This window comes from Globicephala melas, chromosome 2 (assembly GCF_963455315.2).
Source record: "Globicephala melas chromosome 2, mGloMel1.2, whole genome shotgun sequence".
Lineage (NCBI taxonomy): Eukaryota > Metazoa > Chordata > Mammalia > Artiodactyla > Delphinidae > Globicephala > Globicephala melas.
Genome location: NC_083315.2, coordinates 166,631,024 through 166,652,296, shown reverse-complemented (window position 1 = coordinate 166,652,296; position 21,273 = coordinate 166,631,024). Strand labels below are relative to the sequence as shown.

The following is a 21,273-nucleotide window of genomic DNA, read 5'->3' as shown; positions in this document are numbered from 1 at the left end:
TTCATTAGTGTAAGTACAGAGATTAAAGTATTAATCTTAAATTGATCATTAGGATATTTCAAGTATCTGGATGTTTTAAATCAAATGGACAAAACATTCAATGACTAGTAAAAACTGAATTTTGTACTTTGCATTGGTTTAAATGTCTATGACTTACTGAACTCTTTTTTTTTTTTTTTGGCTGTGCTGGTCTTCGTTGCTGCGCTCGGGCTTTCTCTAGTTGTGGCGAGCAGGGGTTACTCTTCGTTGTGGTGCTCGGGCTTCTCATAGCAGTGGCTTCTCTTGTTGTGGAGCATGGGCTCTAGGTGCGCAGGCTTCAGTAGTTGTGGCATGTGGGCTCAGTAGTTGTGGCTCGTGGGCTCTAGAGCACAGGCTCAGTAGTTGTGGCGCATGGGCTTAGTTGCTCTGCAGCATGTGGGATCTTCCTGGACCAGGGCTCGAACCCGTGTTCCCTGCATTGGCAGGTGGATTCTTAACCACTGCGTCACCAGGGAAGTCCCACCAAAGTTGTCCTTTTTTTAAAAATAAACATTTATTTATTTTATTTTTGGCTGCATTGGGTCTTTGTTGCTGCACGCAGGCTTTTCTAGTTACGGTGAGTGGGGGCTACTTTTCGTTGCGGTGCACGGCCTTCTCATTGCAGTGGCTTATCTTATTGCAGAGCACAGGCTCTAGGCACACAGGCTTCAATAGTTGTGGAGCACTGGCTCAGCAGTTGTGGCTCACAGGCTTTATAGCTCAGGCTCAGTAGTTGTGGCACACGGGCTTAGTTGCTCCATGGCATGTGGGATCTTCCTGGACCAGGGCTCAAACCTGCGTCTCCTGCATTGGCAGGTGGATTCTTAACCACTGCGTCACCAGGGAAGTCTCAAAGTCATTTTGAATTCTGTTCCTGCCCTTCAAGAAGTAATCAATCTATGCTACAGCTGAGTATGCAGTTAACATGCCTAGTACACAAATTCTTCTAGAACTTCACTCTGCCTTTTCTTTAGGCTTTTTTTTTTTTTTAATGATTTGAAGGGGATAAATGAACTGAACTTACGACCCAAGCAGCCTGTCATTTAAAGTTAAAACCCTTAGGAGTTTCAATGGTTGGGGAAGTAAGAGTTAGAATTCCTAAACTTAAATAATTATACCATCAAAATCTGTAAATTATATATTCCCTGGTGCTAAAGGCCCAGTGTGAAAATTTTCCTTAGGTAACTTTCATGCTTCCTTTGATACAGTGAATAACTACTTTGTGGTGTGTTAAAGCAGGGATTGGCAAACTTTCTGTAAATGGCCAGGAAGTAAATATTTCAGGCTTCGTGGGGCATAAGTTCTCTGTCACAACTACTCAGCTCTGCTGTTGTAGCATAAAAGCAGCCAGAGACAATACGTAAGCAAAAGAGCACAGCTGTGTTCCAATAAAACTTTACTTGCAAAAACAGGCAGCAGGCCATATTTAACTGCAGCCATAGTTTGCTGACTCCTGTGTTAGCTAATTATCTGGGATTCAAGTATTTCATAAAGTGATTTTCAAATAGGACCAAGTAAAACCAAAAAACAGAGTGGGATATAATGAACTATAATTTCCAACATACTTTCATTTTAGGATCCTATCATAACTTTTGGCTCTTGCCTTAAAAGTACTTTGGACCTTATGGGGCCTTCCCGAGACAGACCCTTCCCCCATATCCTCTGCTGTAGCTCCTCTCCGAAATACCTAGTTATATAACAGTATCTGATGAACATTTCCCGAGTTGTTTTACAGATTCTAAAACCACCACTAAATGGAAGAAATTAACTACTTCATGATCACGAGCACTTTGTAGCCCCCAGACCTACTGGCACCTAAGGACTGATAATGTTAACCCCTGTGACATCACCGTGTTACCTCACCATCAACCAATTGGAGAACTGTGCACGAGCTGATCACAGACCCTGCGACCCCTCCCCCCTGCCCCCACCTGGCCTTTATAAATGCTTTGCTGAAACCCACCAGAGAGTCACGGTGTTTTCAGCACTAGCCGTCCCAGACTACCTGTATGGCGCCTTACAATAAATGCTGTGCTTTCCTTCACCACCAGCCGGTATCAGTAGACCGGCTTTACCGCACACAGGCGAGCAGACCCAAGTTTGGTTCATTACTGCCTAGAGGTATAACTCACATTATGGAGATATTAGGCTTTTTGTGAAAATAAATCCATTTTCCCTGAGTTTTTCCCATGCACTCCATGTAGACCTCTTCTTCAGCATAGGTACTTTACTCTCATTTCTAATGAGTCATTGATACCTCTGTCAGGTAAAGATATTTTTTCATTCCATTCCAAAGTAAAAACTCCTAGGATGTTAGAACTGTAAAGAGTCATTAGAGGTTAGCTAGTTGACCTCTGACATGTTAAATGAATTAACATGACCCTTCAGATTTGTGGCTAGGAGTGTCAATCCTGTTCCGCACTGAACAGGTCAGTTTACATCCACATTAATATGTTCACATCTGACTGTTACATTTAAAAATAGTTATTTTCTATCTATAAATATAATACATGCCCAAGGTAAAGGCTTCAGATAATGAAGAAAAGGAAAGAAGAAAATTTAAATAACTCATTAACCCTCCATCTCAATGCAATCACTGGTAATATTTTGATGAGAATTACTGGTTGGTGTTCATTATGAAGATGAATATAAAATTCATATATGTGATTTTTAAACTACATTTGCATCATACTGTACACTTCATAATTTCTTTTTCATTTAACATTATTCTGTAAGCATCTGGATGTTGGGTACCCTTGATTTACATGTCATATGCTCATATCTCTGTGGGTTTGTGGAGTGCTCATATTGTAAAGAAAGAATAACCCTGAGCCAGACCGGTGGTCATGCAAAAACAGCCTCTGCACAGGAAATGACAACAAGAATATTCCCTTTCTGGGAAGCATAGAGTGAAAATGTAAAAGGAAGCCCTTTAAGAAAACTGGGATTGAGAAAGTAAAATTTGGGGGGGTGAGAAAAACGTTTAGGAACTAGATAGAGGTAGTGGTTGTACAACATTGTGACTGTGATAAATGCCACTGAACTGTCCACTCTAAAATGGTTAGTTTTATGTTATGTGAATTTTACCTCAATTAAAAAATGACAGAAAGTGGGATGGTTTGGCTTATCCTGGAGGACTGGCTATAGGGAATGGCCTGTGAGAAAAGTGAGGCCAGGCCAGAGGAGTAGACTGGGCTGTTTGCCTAAAGAGAGGGAGAATTTCTAATTCATGATGACTTCTGCGGGAAGGAAGCCAAAAACCATTACTAATCAGGAAGTCAGAGGACACCCGAGAATGCAGTCTGACATAAAATCAAGGAAAAAATAACTGGAAAACTTAAACAGATTTTCAGTACCTCCTTTCTGTTGATGTCTGGGTGAACGAAAAGAGGGCACTGTAACTTAGGCAGAAAGAGGAAAGGACAGATATAGAAACTACGGGAATTGTGAAAGTCTCACCACTGTGAAGAATTAAGCTGAATACTATATGAACTCACTTGTGTTTAGCTCAAAATGTCCTCACACCAAAGAAAAGTACCTTTGAACCCCAAATGTTTATGGAAGTTCAGAGGAAGAGTACACATCGTAGAATGGGAGAGGACTAAGCTTCCATTGGTGGGTTACCCTCACGTGCTCTTTCTCAGCATAAATTCATTCAATTTACTTTCATCAAAAGCAGAGATCAAGCATAATAATATAAGGATGTCCTTTGTTGGTAAGATATATCTAGACGACAATGTGATAATTGGCACTCCTGTGCCACTTTTGGTATATGAAATACATGTTTTATTCCATTTAGAGTTCTTTTTGGTTCCATTTATATTTATATTTTTTATACCTCATTTTACCTCTTCTACTCTGTTTCTAAAAATTAGAGTATTATTTTTCTATTATTTGATAATCTTTACAATCTACCTCTCTATAGAACAAGAGAGGCAAACTTCCTTGACAATAGGTTCTAAAAAGCAACTTGAACTCTAATCACTTGACCTAACTCCCACTCCTCAGAATTTAAAAATTAACCCTTGTAAATCCAGACACAGGTCTCTCCAGCCAAGTGTTGTATCCGACAAATATACCAAAAGTAATTTTGTTAAGTGGTGTAATTATATTTCTTAATTTTCTACTTCAAAGATTCAGGATTATAACAGGACAGAACCAATTAGATGTGGTAGGAAAAGAATAAGGCTGAGAGTCAAGGTACCTAGTTCTGTCTGCGTGACCTTAGGAGAGTGACTTGACCTCTCTAAACCACTGTTCCCTTACCTCTTTTGTAATTTTCCATGTGCTTGCTGTCCAACTACCTCTCAGTCATTTCAATTAAGTCACATCTGTGATCTGAGCTAAGACTTAACAATTTTATCTGTTTTTGTCCTACGACTCTTGAATTCACATAGTCACACACTAGACCACTCATAACTTGTAGCAAACACATGAAAACAGGGCCAAAGTACATTCCCCTGAGTTTATTAGCCCAGACAGAAATCAGTCAAGGACTATGTAAGTGTTTCACCAGAATTATTCTGATAATTAGCGCAGTTCTCCACAGCACTTGGCTATGAACTCAGAGTCAAATCTGCAGATATCACTATTCATTGCTCTGTCTTGAACCAATCCACCAGAGTACAGTCAGATCCAAGTAGAGAACAGTCATTTGAGATGACCACAGAGTACAGGATTCTGCTTTACAGAGAAGGATGCAATCTCCATTTCATTCAGCAATTTGCTCCTGATAATTTGACCACTGACAATATAATACAGCACCATGTCTAATCAAACAGTACCTTCACAGCTGGTTTGTTAATTGCGTTGTGGCATTCAGTGTGCTGGCAGTGGATGGGGTTCCAAGCTGTAAAGCAAAGCATAGCTGATGAGTATTTCTCACTGAATTATTCATGCCCTAGGAAAAACACAGCAGATACTTCACTAGTTTTCCTTAAATAGAACCATCATCAGAAGGTTTCCTAAAATAATTATTTTTTTTTCAGTCTATGAAGTATTTTTAAATTAAGCAAAGATATCACAACCCCATCCATTTTCCTATGGGGAGAGACAAGCTAATATAAGGTGGCATACCCAATACCATAATATTATTTCACAATGATATACCATTACTAAATTCTTAGAAGCTTTTACATCTGTGTTTTCACTTGATCCTCCCAACAACCCTGTGCGATAGATACAGTAGATTATTAACCTCATTTTATGTGTAAGTTAAAATTTAAAAGGTTAAGTAGTTTGCTATGGTCACAGAGTTAGTAAATGAAAAGCTACGACTAGAACATATATCTCTTGGTTCTCAAAACTGTGCTCTTTTCACTATAGTATACTATGCTAAACATCCTAGATTTTTGGCACCAGGAAGTGTTTCAGATTAATAATAACTGAAATGAGTAGTAAGGCAACCTCCACCATTCCATTTCCCACCCATCCCCATTAAATGTGGAGACTGAAAAGATGAGTTTCTTGCCCAAACAAAATGCGTCCCTCTCACACATTAGTCACAGTCTAAACCTCTGCTAGTTTGCTAATACCCAACTCCTCAACACAGTATACACACAGAATGAGGACAAGAACCAAGTGATCTGAGACAGATCAGAAAGAGAATTACAATTACTTCTCATCATCCAGATGATTCTATAGCCCAAGGCACTTAGCTAACAATATTCCACCATAAAAAAAATGCAATAGGATTTTATGTTTGAAAGTAGGACATTTTTCTAAATCGCCATATTCTAATCCTATAGGACCATGGTTGGCCTAATATATAAAAATCTGCAGATGAGAAGATATTCTTAGTTACATGTCTAATTATAATCCAAAAATATTTGTTATTAATGATCTGAGCCTAAGTTGTGCTCTGAACATTTTGTAAAATTTTCTAAGAGTGTCCCAACTTCAATTCTTCTATGCTATTGTTAGACCAGGAATAAGACTATGTGTCTGATTTGGAATTCAAGAAAATATGGTCAACAGAACCAGTGACCTTAAAAAAAATACACAATGGGTCTATTTATTTAAAAAGAAGTACAGACTAGAACTACTACTATAATAACACAATATCATATTGATTATATCTTTTGAGAGAAAGAAAGAGGAAATGAATAAGTAAGGAATGGATGAATGAAGAAATAATTTAAATAAAGACATTCCATATTTGTTTCCTACATGTGGAAAAGTCAAGATACAGTAGCAACAAGTTTTCTTGTGTAATTAGAGAAATCTAGAGAAAAAAGAGTGCCTTCAACCAGTACAGAAGTTGCAAATACATGGAACGTGTACCCCATTCCTCCAATCCCAAACTCATGACAGATAAGAGCATTCTTTCCTGCTGAGTCTAGAACTGGCCTTAAAATCTTTCTCAACACTGAGCTCCAGGAAGTCACCACTAATCAAAACAGAGTTGGCATACAAGATGAAATCTGCTAACCATCTCTGAATCCATGTATTATGAGAATCCATGTATTATGAGATCACTTTATAAATATTAAGAAAAAGTTCATGACATTTTAAGATAAAAGTAATATTTAAACTACATAACAACTGTTATGGCACAGGTACAAACAAATTAGAACGTGAAATGGCCACAGCACTTGATCAGAGTTCCAAAAACTCCTGCTCTGCCAGAAATTAATGCTTTATATGTGGATGGTGGGGATATCTAGGAGGTCCTACTCCTCTCTTTATTCTATTTTTACAGGGTGTCACTAACTTAAGCACAGGTTGTAGAATACCTCCTTTGAGTTCACCAAAGTCACACTAGATTTAAGCTTACTAGACCAGTGATTATTGGCTTTTGTTTTGTATCACAAATCATCTGTAAAGGTTTTTAAAATATGATGCCTGGAACCTCAAAGCCCAGGTATCTGTAACTGGGAAAAGCAACACAGTTGATTCTGATACAAGGACAATCTACATACCTTACCATATGGCAAATATTTTTATGACAGACCTCCCTTTATTTGAAAATAAAAACAAAAATATAGCATAAACATGGCAGACAAGAATTCTGCTTCCAACAATGACAGAGTAACTTGTATTAGACTCGCCCTCTTACCATAAATAACTAGAAAACTAAAAAATACATGAAACAACTGTTTTAAGAAACCTGACTACAGGTAGTACAGGACAATGACCTTTGAGAGAAGAAACAATGAAATGAATCCTACAATTACCCTTGGTCTCTTCCTGGAAGCAAGTTCCAGGTCTTGGTCCTAGAGGTAGAAAGATAAGCACAGTAGGGTGGTTTCATTGAGTTGAGGGGACAAAAAAAGAATTTAGAAAGGCAAAGCGGCTTAAACTTGCTGGGTAGAGTACCAAAGACGAGGGATCTATGCAAAGAAAGAGCTCCAGATATCTGAGTAGGAATCCTTTTGGGTCTTTGGCTTTACACTAAGCTGAGCATGTGTAAGGCAAAACTCCATTAAGCTGCTTAGAGAAAACTACGGGGGATCTGTAAGCTTAATAATTCCTACATCTCATACAGGGCTGAGAGATATTTGAGCTTCAACCGGCCAGAGTGGAGGGAACTCAGTGAAAACCTGCGATATTCAATTGAGACTCTAGGAGGTCACACCTTAGTAGTTGGGCTAAACTAACATTAGGGAAATGGCTAGTCCAGGTTCACCCTAAGAAAATATAAGAACAGGGCTTGAAAGGGTCAAGCTGATCCACCAGTAAGCTGGCTGCCAAAACAAACTTCAATGCACTGTAATGGAAGGCAGCAAAATCCAGACACTCAATAATGTAATGTTCATGAAGTCCAGTCAAAAATTACTTGATATTTGAAAGGGGAAGAAAATATTATGCAAGAAAATATTACCCACAATTAGGAAGAAAAAATTGGCCAATATAAACAAACCCAGAAACTACAGAGATGAGGTAATTAGCAAACAAAGACTTTAAAACAGCTATTATAAACATATTCAAAGTAAAACATGAACACAATGAGGACAGAGATGCAGGACATAATAAAACAACCAAATGGAATTTCTAAAAATTAAAAATACAATATCAAAAATTAAAAATTCTCGGAATGGGCTTAAAGGAAGATTAGACAATGCAGAAGAAACGATCAGTGAATTCAGAGATGTAACAACAGATCCTACCCAAACTGAGGTACTGGAAGAAAAATAAATAGAGCTTCAGTAAGCTGTGGGAAAACATCAGGCAATATACCTGTGGTTAAAAGCCCAGAAGAAGCAAGGTTGTGGGGGTGGGGATGGAGGCAAAACTTTGAAGAAGCAATGGCCAAATTTTCTCAAGTTTGATGAAAACTGTAAACCCACAGGTCCAAGAAGCTCAATGAATCTTAGGCAAAATAAAAGCAAAGAAAATAACACCAACACTCATTATAATCAAATTGATGAAAACCAATGATAAAGAGAAATATCTTAAAAACAACCAGGGAAAAAAAGACATTACTTACAGGGGGTCAAAGATAAGAATGATCACTGGTTTCTCGTCAGAAACAATGCAAGCCAGAAGACAATGGAACAACATCTTTAATAGGCTGAAAGAAAAAAACTGTCAACCTATAATTCTAGACCCAGTGAAAATATCCTTCAAAAATGAATATGAAATAAAGACTCTTTGAAGGCAAACACAAGATAAGAGAATTCATTGCCACCTGAGTTCCACTACAAGAAAAGCTAAAGGAAGGTCTTCAGGCTGAAGGAAAATGATACAAGATGGATGCTAGGGCCTACACAAAGGCATAAAGAGTTCTGAGCATGATAAATATAGTGAATAACTACAAACAACTTTCTATATATAGAGAAGTAAAATATTTGATAAAAAACTAAAAGGATGGGAAGGGGAAGATGAAAGTGCACAGGATTCTTGCATACGTGTAAACTAGTATAATATTACTTGAAGGTAGACTATGAAGTTAAAGGTGCATATTGTAATTGTAGAACTGTAGAGTATTCTTTTTAAAAAGAGGTATAACTAACAATTTAAAAAGAGAAACATGGAATAGTAAAAATTAACCAAAAGAAGGCAAGATATTAAAATGAAAAGGAACAAAGAATAGATGGGAAAAATAGAAAACAAGCACAAGATGATAGACTCAAGCCCAACCATATCTGTAATTACACTAAGTATAAATAGCCTAAACAATAAATACATTACATGTAAATAGTCTAAAAGACAGAGATTGTCAAATAGGATTTAAGTTTTTCAAAAAGCATGACCAAATATATGCTGCCTGTGAGAAACACACTTGAAATACAAAGGTAGAGAAGTTAAAAGTAAACGATAGAAAAACTTACACCATTTAAATGCTAGTCATAGGAAAGCTGGAGTGTCTATATAAATTCAGACAAGTAGACTCCAGGACAAAGAATATTACCGGGAACAAAGGAGGATGTTTCACACTGATGAAAATGTCAATTCATCAAGATAACATAACAGTCATAAATATGTGTGTATCTAAAGATAGAGTTTCAATTTACATGAAGCAAAACTAACAGAACTAAAAGGAGAAATAAGTCTATAATTAGTGTTGTAAATTTGAACAATCCTCTCTCAGTAATTGATAAAACAAGCAGACAAAAAAAATCAATAAAAATAGAAGACTTGAACAACATTCTCAACAACTTGACTTAATTGATAACTATAGAATTCTCTACTCAATCACTGTGGAACAGACACAGTGTCTAGGTAACATTTCCTGAGACAATATTCACATTCATAAAGTAAGCTCCAAAAATTTAGATGGAGTGGTAGAATAAAGTATGTTCTCTGACCACAATAGGATTAAACTAGAAATAAATAACAAAAATATACCTGGAAAATCACCAAATATTTGTACATTTAAAAAAATACACTTCTACTCAATCCACAAATCAAAGAAGAAATCACAAGGAATATTATAAAATATTCTGTTCTGAAATACAATGAAACCACAGCATATCAAATTTGTAGGATGCAACTAAAGGAATGCTTAAAGGGAAATTTATAGCTTTAAATTCTTATTTTGGAAAATTTTAAAGGTCCAAAATAAATGATTCATGCTTCTACTTAATAAGATAGAAAAAGAAAAAATTAGACTAAATATTAGTAGAAGGAAGAAAATAATAAAGATAGAAGCAGAAATCAATAAAATTGAAAACAGAAAACCAACAGAAAAAGTCATAAAACCAAATGCTGGGTTTTTTTGGTAAGTTCAATAAAATTGATAAGCCCCTAGGTAGCCTGATGAATAAAAAAATAGAGAAGAAGTAAATTATCAATATCAGGAATGAAAGGTAGGACATCACTGCAGATACTGCAGACATGCCAATAAATTGGACAAGTTGGATAAAATGCCCACATTCATCAAAAAACTTGGTTACACAATTACAAAATTCAACTCAATTAAAAGTAGACAGTTCAATGCCCCATAACTGTTAAATTGAATTCATAATGTAAAACCTTCCCACAAAGAAAGCCCCAAGGCCAGATGGATTTACCAGATGGATTCACTATTAATTATTAAAGGGATAAATAATACAAATCTTACATAAATTCTTTCAGAAAATAGAAGAGGAGGAAACACTTTCCAACTCATTTTATGAAGCCAGCATTACTCTATAAACAAAACCAGATGAAAACATTATAATAAAAGAAAACTAAATCAATATCCCTCATAAATGCAGGACCAGAATCACTTAACAAAAAATTAGCAAATTGAATCTGGCAATATAATATAGCCAACAATGTGGAATTTATCCCAGGAATGCAAGGTTGGTTTAACACTGCAAAGTAAATCAATGTAATTCACCTTATTAACAGAATTAAGGGGGGAAGTCATATGATCATCTAATAGGAGAAAACACATTTGACCAAAATAGACATTCACTCATGATAAAAACTCTCAGCAAACTATGAATAGATGAGGACTTCCTCAATACGATAAAAAGCATCTGTGAAAATCCTACAGCTAACATCATGTCTAATGGTGAATATCTGAACACTTTCCCCCTACAGATGAAGGAAAAAAACAATGATATCCACTCTCAGCACTTCTATTCAACACTGAACTGGAGTTACGAGCCAGTGCAATGAGAGAAGAAAAGGAGAAAGGAAGAAGGGAAGAAAGAAATGGAAGGAGGGAGAGAGAGAGAGGGAGGCAGGCAGGCAGGTAGGCAGGCAGACAGACATACAAATTAGAAGAAAAAAAACTTTAATTATCTTTATTTTCAAGAAAGCATAATCATATATACAGAAAATCTTAATAAACTTACAAATAAGCTACAAAAATTAATAAGTGAATTTAGGAAGGTTCAAGGATATAAAAATCAAAATACAAAAATCGATTATATCTATATAAATAATGTCAATAAACAAGTAGAATATTACACTTTAAAACACTACTTATAATAGCATCCAAACCAATAAAATATTTAGGAATACCTTTAACAAAATATCTACAGGACCTGTACACTGAAAACTAGCAAATATTGTTGACAGAAATTAAATACGACCTAAATAAATGGCTAGAAATGCCACGTTTATGGATCAGAAGACTCAATATTGAGTCTTTTCTCAGGAGGTCAATTAAACTACAGATTAAACTACATATTCAATGTAATCCCAGTCAAAATGCAATCAGACTGTTTTGTAGAAACTGACAAGCTGATAGTAACATTTCTATGAAAATGCAAAAGTCCTAAAAATAGTCAAACAATTTTGAAAAGGAACAAATCTGGAGGATTTACACTACATAATTTCGAGATTTACTATAAAACTATAGTAATCAAGATAGTGTGATACTGGTGAGAGGACAGACAATGAAATAGAATATGGGGTCTAGAAACTGATCCACACATATGTGGTCAATTGGTTTTCAACAAAACAGTCCAGGTAATTCAATGTGGAAAGAGTAATTTTTTCAACAAATTGAACTGGAACAATCGGATATCCTTATGGGAAAAAGTCAACCCTTACGTCCCACCATATACAAAAATTAATTCCAAATGGATCATATACTTAAATGTAAAAGCTTAAACTATAAACTTCTAGAATAATACACAGGAGAATTTCCTTACAACCTTAGGAGAATTTCCTTATAACCTTAGGGGAGAGGAAAGAACTATAAAAGAAAAAGGATCGATACACTGAAATTTACCAAAATTTGAAAATTTTGCTCTTTGAAATACCTGAAAAGGAAATCCCCTGATTAAAAGAACATATTCACAATACATATATCTGAAAAAAGTCTTCTATTTTAAACATATAATAGACAAGCAACCCAATTTAAAAATGAACAAAAGATTTCATTGAGAACTTCAAAAATATATGTGTGTGTGTGTGTATATATATATATATATATATATATATATATATATATATATAAAAGCACCTGTAAAGATGTTCATTAGCATTAGTCATCAGAGAAATGCAAACTAAACAACAACGTGATATTACTACTTGGCCATCAGAATGTCTAACATTAAAAGACCAACAATCCCAAGTGTTGATAATAATATAGAGCTAGAACTCTCATATACTTCTGGAGGGAGTATAAGATGGTACAACCACTTTTGAAGAAGTGTTTGGACATTTCTTATAAAATACACTTACCATATAATCCAGCATTTTCATTGCCAGTTATTTATCAAAATAAATAAATGTATATCTTCATAAAAACACTTTTATATGAATGTTTATAGCTTTACTCATAATAGGTAAAATGTTCATCAAGAAGTGAATGGATAAACTGATATAGCCATACAATGCATTACTACTCAACATTTTAAAAAGTGAACTACTTATATACCAACATGGATAAATTTTAAAAACATTATGCTGAGTGAAATAAGCAGACACAAAAATAGTACATTCTATACGATTCCATTCATATGAAATCCTAGGACAGGCAAAACTAGTCTATAATGACAAAAAGCAGATCAGTGGTTGCCTATGGTGGATGGACTGAAAATAAAACTAGGAGATATTTGTGGGGTGATGGAAATGTCCTGTATGTTGATTACAGCTTTGGTTACATTAGTGTATACACTTGTCAAAAGTTATCAAACTATGCTTAAAATGGGTCATTTTATTGCATGAAAATTATATCTCAACAAAATTGATTTTTTAAAAAAATGAAGGACCAACCAAATGTATACATCAAAGGAAATGAAATAGTATACTGAAACCTGAGAGAAAACATTTGTCTGAAAATTATCTAGTCAATGAATCAAAAGATTTTAGGAAAGTGTGTGGCATCTGCAACATGAAGCAAGAACATAAGACCTCTATAAAAACAGGAGTAGACAGTCACAGAAATTCAGGGTGACATAGGACACTAACAGAATGAGATAAAAATAGAGTTAGGTAAGAGACATGATAAACGTAATTAAACTAAAAATTAGATAGCAAAATTAGAGACCCTCATTCAGTGCAATAAATAGAGCTGATTTGGGGAAAAAGTCAAGTAAGTTATAGAGTAAACCAACCTGAAAAACTAAGAATACAGAGAAAAAGATAAATGTATGGAAAATAGTGGCTATTAACAGCTACACAGCACAGAAAATGAAAACATGACCTATGAATTACAGGTGTTCCTGAGGAATAAACCAAGACAATTTGAACACAGCAATAATTTAAAATTTCATTAATGTGAAATTTCCTGAAAAAAGGACCTGAATTTGCAGATTGAAAGTGTTCTTCACATTATAGAAATTAATGAAAAGATACTTATATAGAAATATTTAAGAAAAGGTTTTTTTTTTAAATAAATAGATAAGGCTCCAAGAATTAAGAACAACAAAGGTAACTCTTGTAACAGATAAAAATCACTGGTCTAAGATTTGTCTTCTGTAACTCTGATATTCCAGAAAACTATGAAGCAATTTTTACATATTTTTCACAGTGAGGCAGACGTTTCTTTCATGTGTGAAGAAATAGAAAGACATTCTTAAATATGCCTGACCTCAAAAAATATATATGACCTTCATTTCACCATTGAAAATATTACATTAAAAAAAGTCTGGGTTCCATTTCTCCAGAAACAATAGACAAATAAATTCAAGTCAGTTCTCCTAATGAGAACAATTAGAAAACCGGACAAGATTAAATGCAAAAGGAAATAAACAAACAAACAAAAACCCAGAGAATTGTATGGGAGAATTATGGGGCCATGATCCAAAAGAAAATGGGACTGCCAAAAGGTAGGCCTGGCATTTGAGGCCACTCTTTCTCCTTTGCCTATTTCTCTTTCTGCCAATTCCACAAGATGAGCAGATTTTAACAGACTCTCTGAAATAGGGGAACTAAATTTGGAATTGGGTGACTACCAAGGAATGGGAAACCTAAAAATCTCCCTGGGCTGTGGGTAGAGGTCCCAAAAGGTCACACCTAGGAGTAAAGAGGAACCAGAAATAGACCACCTCTCACAGGGACTGAAGACCAGCTTCAAATCATCTCAAGAATTGACCACAGATTTTTTTTTCTGAGCTGCATTAACGTGACCTGGGTTACCAATTCTACAGCCTCCTGCCAGAAGCAAACACACACATACTCTCTGAAGAAACATAACTTAATCCTAAACCTCAAATTAACTCCATAGTTTTTCTACCTAATATCTTGCACACAATTATTTAAAAAAATACAAATACAAAGACAAGGAAAAAAAAAAAGAAATGACAATAGAATCAGAATCTCCAGAGATCTGGAATATTGAGTTATCAGGAAAAGACTTTAAAATAAGTATGCTTAATATATTCTATAAAGTAAGAGACAGTTAGAGAAAATAATCAGATATTGGAATTTTTAAAGAACCAAATGGAAATTCTAGAACTTAAAAATATAATTAACAAAATTAAGAATACACTTGGGAAGTTAACAATTAATGATGGGGAAGAAAAGTCAGACAAAAAGATTCAGAATGAAGCATAGAAAGATGAAATGAGAGAGGAGAATACAAAAAAATATTCATAGAAGACATGGGAGAAAAGATGTAACATATGTGTCATTGGAATTCTAGAAAGAAGGATGAGAATATGGTATAAGCCATTGTTGAAGAAATAAGGGAACTTCCAGTTACAGCCATGACGTTTTAAGAATGTACTGGACTTACCCTTCAACTGGACAAAATGTATAAAGCAACTTGTTTCCGACACTGGGCATAGATTTTAACACAAGGTTGCAATCCTCTGAAAAGAGGGGAACACATAAATTAAGTTCTACATTCACCTTGGTTTTCTGCCTGGGAACACTTGCAAACTGCAGCAAAGAGAAGTGAAACCCAATTAGTAATTAGCATTTTCGGTGGGCAGAGGAAACATCAGGGTGAAGAAGTGCTAATGCAACTGGAATTTGTGAGTAAAGTGAGAACAGCAGGGAGTGCCAGAGAATAGGTCCCATAAATCTGTGTAAGGATGCTCCTCAGGTCCTTGGCTTAATCCTAAACTGCATGGTCTCACAGAAAAACTTCACAAGGACTAGCAGAGAACACATGCTTAATGGTTGAAAGCTGAACAGAGATTTTATAGGTCACATTGTGCTAGAGATGCACTGCATTTCCAATGTAGCCAAAGTGAGGAACTTTGGTGAACACGCCAGATATTCAGGAGACCACAGATAGGTCACTATTAAAAAACTAAAGGTCAATATCCCTGATGAATATAGATACAAAAATTCTCAATAAAATACTAGCAAACTGAATTCAGCAGCACATGAAAAGGATCATTCACGATGGTCAAGTGAGATTTGTCTGTGGAATGCAAAAATGGTTCAACATACACAAATCAATAAATATGATACATTACATTAGTAGAATGAAAGAAAAGAATCATAAGATTACCTCAACAAATGCAGGAAAAGCATATGACAAAACTCAAGATTCATGATAAAAACTCTTAACAAATTAAGCATAGAAGAAAAATATCTCAACATAATAAAGGCCATATATAACAAGCCCATGGCTAACATCATACTCAATGGTGGAAGGTTGAAAGCTTTTCCTCTAAGATCAGCAACAAGACAAAGTACCCACACTCACCACTCTTATTCAACATAGTACTGAAAGTCCCAGCTAGAGCAATCAGGCAAGAAAAAGAAATAAAATGTATGAAAATTGTAAAGGAAGACATAAACCTGTCTCTATTTGCAGATGACATTGTTTTATATATATAAAATCCTAAAGACCCAACAGGAAAACTGTTAGGTCAATGAATTCAGTAAAGGTGCAGGATACAAAATTATGATACAAAAATCAGTAGCATTTCTCTATACTAACAATGCATTTTATGAAAAACAGATAAAGAAATCAATTTCATTTACAATAGCATCAAAAACTATAAAATACTTAGAATAAACTTAACCAAGAAGGTGAAAGATCTCTACTGTGAAAACTACAAGACGTTGATGAAAGAAATCAATGACACAAATAAATGGAAAGGCGTCCCAAGTTAATGAACTGAAAGAATTAATATTGTTAAAATTTCAATACTACCAAAAGCCATCTATAGATTCAATGCAATTCTGTCCATATTACAATGGCATGTTTTATGGATGTAAAAAACACTCCTAAAATTTATATGGAGCCACAAAAGACCTCAAACAGCCAAAGAAATCCTGCAAAAGAACAAAGCAGGAGGCATCACATTCCCTGATTTCAGGCTACACTATAAAGTTATAGTAATCAAAACAGTATGGTACCAGCATAGAAACAGACATACGACCAATGGAATAGAACTGAGAGCCCAGAAATAAACCCAAGCATATATGGTCAAACAATATTTGACAAAGGGAGCCAAGAGTACTCAAACGGAGAAAAAACAGTTTCTTCAATAAGTGGTGCTAGGATAAGTGGATACTCACATGTAAAAGAATGAAACTGGATCCTTATCTACTCACAAAAATTAACTTGAAATGGATTAAAGACTTAACTGTAAGACCTGAAACCATGAAAATCCTAGAAGAAAACATAGGAATAAGACTCGTTGACATGGGGTTGGTAATCATTTTTTGGATATGACACCTAAAGCATAAGCAACAAAATCGAAAATAAACAGGTGGGACTCCACCAAACTAAAAAGCTTCTGCACAGCAAAAGAAACCTTCAACAAAGTGAAAAACAACCTATGGAATGAGAATAAACATTTTTAAACCATATATCCAAAATATATAAAGAACTCATACAGCTCAATAGCAAAAAAGAAGAGGAAAACAATTTAAAAATGGGCAAAAAACCTAAATAGATATTTTTCCAAAGAAGATATACAAAAGGCCAACAGTTACATTAAAAGGTGCCCAACATCACTAGTCATTAGGGAAATGCAGATTAAAACTACAAGGGGACTTGGGGACATGGTGGGGGAGGGGGAAGCTGGGGCAAAGTGAGAGTAGCATCAACATATATACATTACCAAATGTAAAATAGTTATCTAGTGGGAAGCAGCAGCATAGCACAGAGAGATCAGCTCCATGCTTTGCAATGACCTAGAGAGGTGGGATAGGGAGGGTGGGAGGGAGGTTCAAGAGGGAGGGGATATGGGGATATATGTATGCATATGGCTGATTCACTATATATATGCATATGCCTGATTCACTTTGTTGTACAACAGAAACTAACACAGTATTGTGATGCAATTATACTCCAACAAAGATCTATTAAAAAAAAAAAACAACACAATGATATACTACCTCACACCTGTTAGAATGACCAGCATCAAAAAGACAAGAGAGGGCTTCCCTGGTGGCGCAGTGATTGAGAGTCTGCCTGCCGATGCAGGGGACACGGGTTCATGCCCCGGTCCGGGAAGATCCCACATGCCACGGAGTGGCTAGGCCCGTGAGCCATGGCCGCTGAGCTTGCGCGTCCAGAGCCTGTGTTCCGCAACGGGAGAGACCACAACAATGAGAGGCCCGCGTACCACAAAAATAAAATAAAATAAAATAAAATAAAGACAAGAGATAACAAATGCTGACATGGATGTAATGAAAAGGGAACCCTCATGCACTATGGTAAATTAGCGCAGCCACTATGGAAAACAGTAAAAGGAACACTCAAAAAGTTAAAAATACAACTACCATTTCCACTTCTGGAAATATATCCAAAGGAGACAAAAATACTAACTTGAAAGATATCTACACCCCATGTTCACAGCAGCATTATTACAATAGCCACGACATGGAAGCAACCTAAGTGTCCATCAATGGATAAACAGATAAAGAAGTTGTGAGTACAAATTTCCAGTTATAAGATAAATACGTACTAAGGGTGTAAGGTACAACATGATGATTATAGTTAACACTGCCGTATGATATATAACAAAGTTGTTAAGAGAGTAAATCCTGATTTCTCATCACAAGGAGAAAAAATTTTTTTCCTTTCTTTCTTTTCTTTGTGTTGATATATGAGATGATGGATGTTAGTTAAACTTACTGCAATAATAGTTTCACAATATATACAAATCAAACAATCATGCTGTACACCTTAAACTTATACAGTGACATGTTAATTATTTCTCAATAAAACTGGAAAAAAAGAAAATTTCAATCAAATAGAAAAAAAAGAATAGTTTTCAAAAGAAAAAAAGAAGGCAGTTTAACCTTCAAAAGAGCAACAACTTGGCATGAAACTAGAAATCAACCACAGAAAAGGAAATGAAAAAAAATGATCACATGGAGACTAAACAACCTGCTACTAAAAAAACCAATGGGTCAACAATGGAATCAAAGAGGAAATTTTTAAAATACCTTGAGAAAAACAACAATGAAAACACAACCATACAAAATCTATGGGATGCAACAAAAGACAAATATATATATATATATATACACACACATATATATATATATATAAAAACTGAATCATTTCACTGTACAGCAGAAATTAACACAACATTGTAAATCAACTATACTTCAATAAAGTTTTTTAAATTAAAAAAAAAAATCTATGGGATGCAGCAAAAGCAGTCCTAAGAAGGAAGTTTATAGCATTACAGGCCTTCCTCAAAAACAAGAAAAATCCCAAATAAACAACCTAAACCACCACCTAAAAGAATTAGAAAAAGAAGAAAAAACAAAACCTAAAGTCAGCAAAAGGAAGGAAATAATAAAGAGAAGAAATAATAAAGAACAGAGAGGAAATAAATAAAATAGAGATTTTTAAAAAATAGAAAAATATCAATAAAACCAAGAGCTAGGTTTTTGAAAGTATAAATAAAATCAACAAACCTCTGGCCAGGCTTACCAAGAAGAAAAGAGAGAGGACCCAAATAAACAAAATAAGAAAAGAAAGAGGAGAAATAACAATCAATGCCACAGAAATCCAAAAACAGAAATCATAAGAAAATACTATGAACAGTTATATGCCAATAAAATAGAAAACCTACATGAAATGGACAAGTTTGTAGAAACATACAGCCTGCTAAAACTGAATCAAGAAGAAACAGATAACTTGAATAGACCAATCATAAGAAGTAAAATAGAATCTGTGATTTTTAAAAAAATCCTGGCAAACAAAAGTCCAGGACCAGATGGCTTCATTTGGGGATTCTATCAAACACACAAAGAAGAACTTATACTTATCCTTCTCAAACTCTCCCAAAAGAATGAAAACGAGGGAAAACTCCCAAAGTCACTCTATGAATCCACCATCACTCTGATACCAAAACAAGACAAAGACACTACCAAAAAAAAATTACACGCCAATATCTTTGATGAATAAAGATACAAAAATCCCCAACAAAATATTTGCAAACTGAATCCAAGAACATATAAAAAGGATCATACAACATGATCAAGTTGGATTCATCCCAGGGTCTCAAGGATGATTCAATATATGCAAATCAGTCAGTGTGATACACCACATCAACAAAAGACAAAAACCACATGACCATCTCAATAGATGCAGAAAATGCATTTGATAAAACTCAACTTCCATTCATGATAAAAACTCTCCCCAAAGTGAGTACAGAGGGAACATATCTTAACATAATAAAAGCCATTTATGACAAATCCACAGCCAACATAATACTCAGTGGTGAAAAGCTAAAAGACTTCTCACCAAATTCTGGAATGAGACAAGGACGCCCACACTCACCACTCTATTCAACATAGTATTGGAAGTCCTAGCCATAGCAATCAGACAAGAAAAAGAAATAAAACGTATCCAAATCAGAAGGGAAGAGGTAAAATTGTCATTATATGCAGATGACATGATACTCTATATAGAAAACCCTAAAGATTCAACACAAAAACTATTAGAACTGATAAATGAATTCAGCAAGGTAGCAGGATACAAGATTAACATACAGAAATCTGTTGCATTTCTTTACATTAGCAATGAAATATCAGAAAGAGAAAGTTTTTTTTAAAAACCCATTTAAATCTCATCCAAAAAATAAACCACCTAGGAATAAATCTAGCCAAGCAGGTGTAAGACTTATACACTGCAAACTGTAAAACATTGATAAAGGAAATTGAAGATGATTCAAGGAAATGGAAAGATATCCCATGCTCCTGGATTGGAAGAATGAATATAGTTAAAATGGCCATACTACCCAAAGCAATTTACAGATTTAATGTGAACCCTATCAAATTACCCGTGACCTTTTTCACAGAACTAGAAGAAATAACCCTAAAATTTATATGGAACCACAAAAGATCCAGAATTGCCAAAGCAATCCTGAGGAAAAATAACAAAGCTGGAGGCATAACCCTTCCAGACTTCAGACAATACTGCAAAGCTACAGTGATCAAAACAGCATTGTGTTGGCACAAATGTTGGCACAAAAACAGACATATAGGTCACTGGAACAGAATAGAGAGCCCAGAAATAAACCCAAACACCTATGGTCAATTAATCTTCCACAAAGGAGGCAATGGAGAAAAGACAGTCTCTTCAGCAAGTGGTGTTGGGAAAGCTGAACAGCCACATGTAAATCAGTGAAGTTAGAACACTCCCTCATACCGTACAAAAAAATAAACTCAAAATGGCTTAAAGACTTAAATATAAGACATGACACCATAAAACTCCTGGAAGAGAACATAGGCAAAACATTCTCTAACATAAATCGTAACAATATTTTCTTAAATCAATCCTCCAAGGCAAAAGAAAGAAAAGAAAACATAAACAAATGGGACCTAATCAAACTTATAAGCTTTTGCACAACGAAAGAAACCATAAATAAAATGAAAAGAGAATCTACAGAATGGGAGAAATTATTTGCAAATGAAACGACCGACAAGGGCTTAATTTCCAAAATACACAAAGAACTCATACAGCTCAATAAATAAAAATAAAAAAATGGGCAGAAG

At 35.0% G+C, this 21,273-nt stretch overlaps 1 protein-coding gene across 13 annotated transcripts in view; it reads right to left on the bottom strand.

The window, feature by feature from the left end:
• The window catches only part of UNC79 (unc-79 homolog, NALCN channel complex subunit), a 249,666-nt gene that overhangs the window by 153,416 nt on the left and 74,977 nt on the right, over window positions 1-21,273 (bottom strand). For all 13 annotated transcript variants that reach the window (XM_030883497.2, XM_060295215.1, XM_060295222.1 and 10 more), the window contains one exon: window positions 4,803-4,867. In XM_030883497.2, the coding sequence (XP_030739357.2) occupies window positions 4,803-4,867 (65 nt within the window). The remainder of the gene's footprint in view (window positions 1-4,802; window positions 4,868-21,273) is intronic.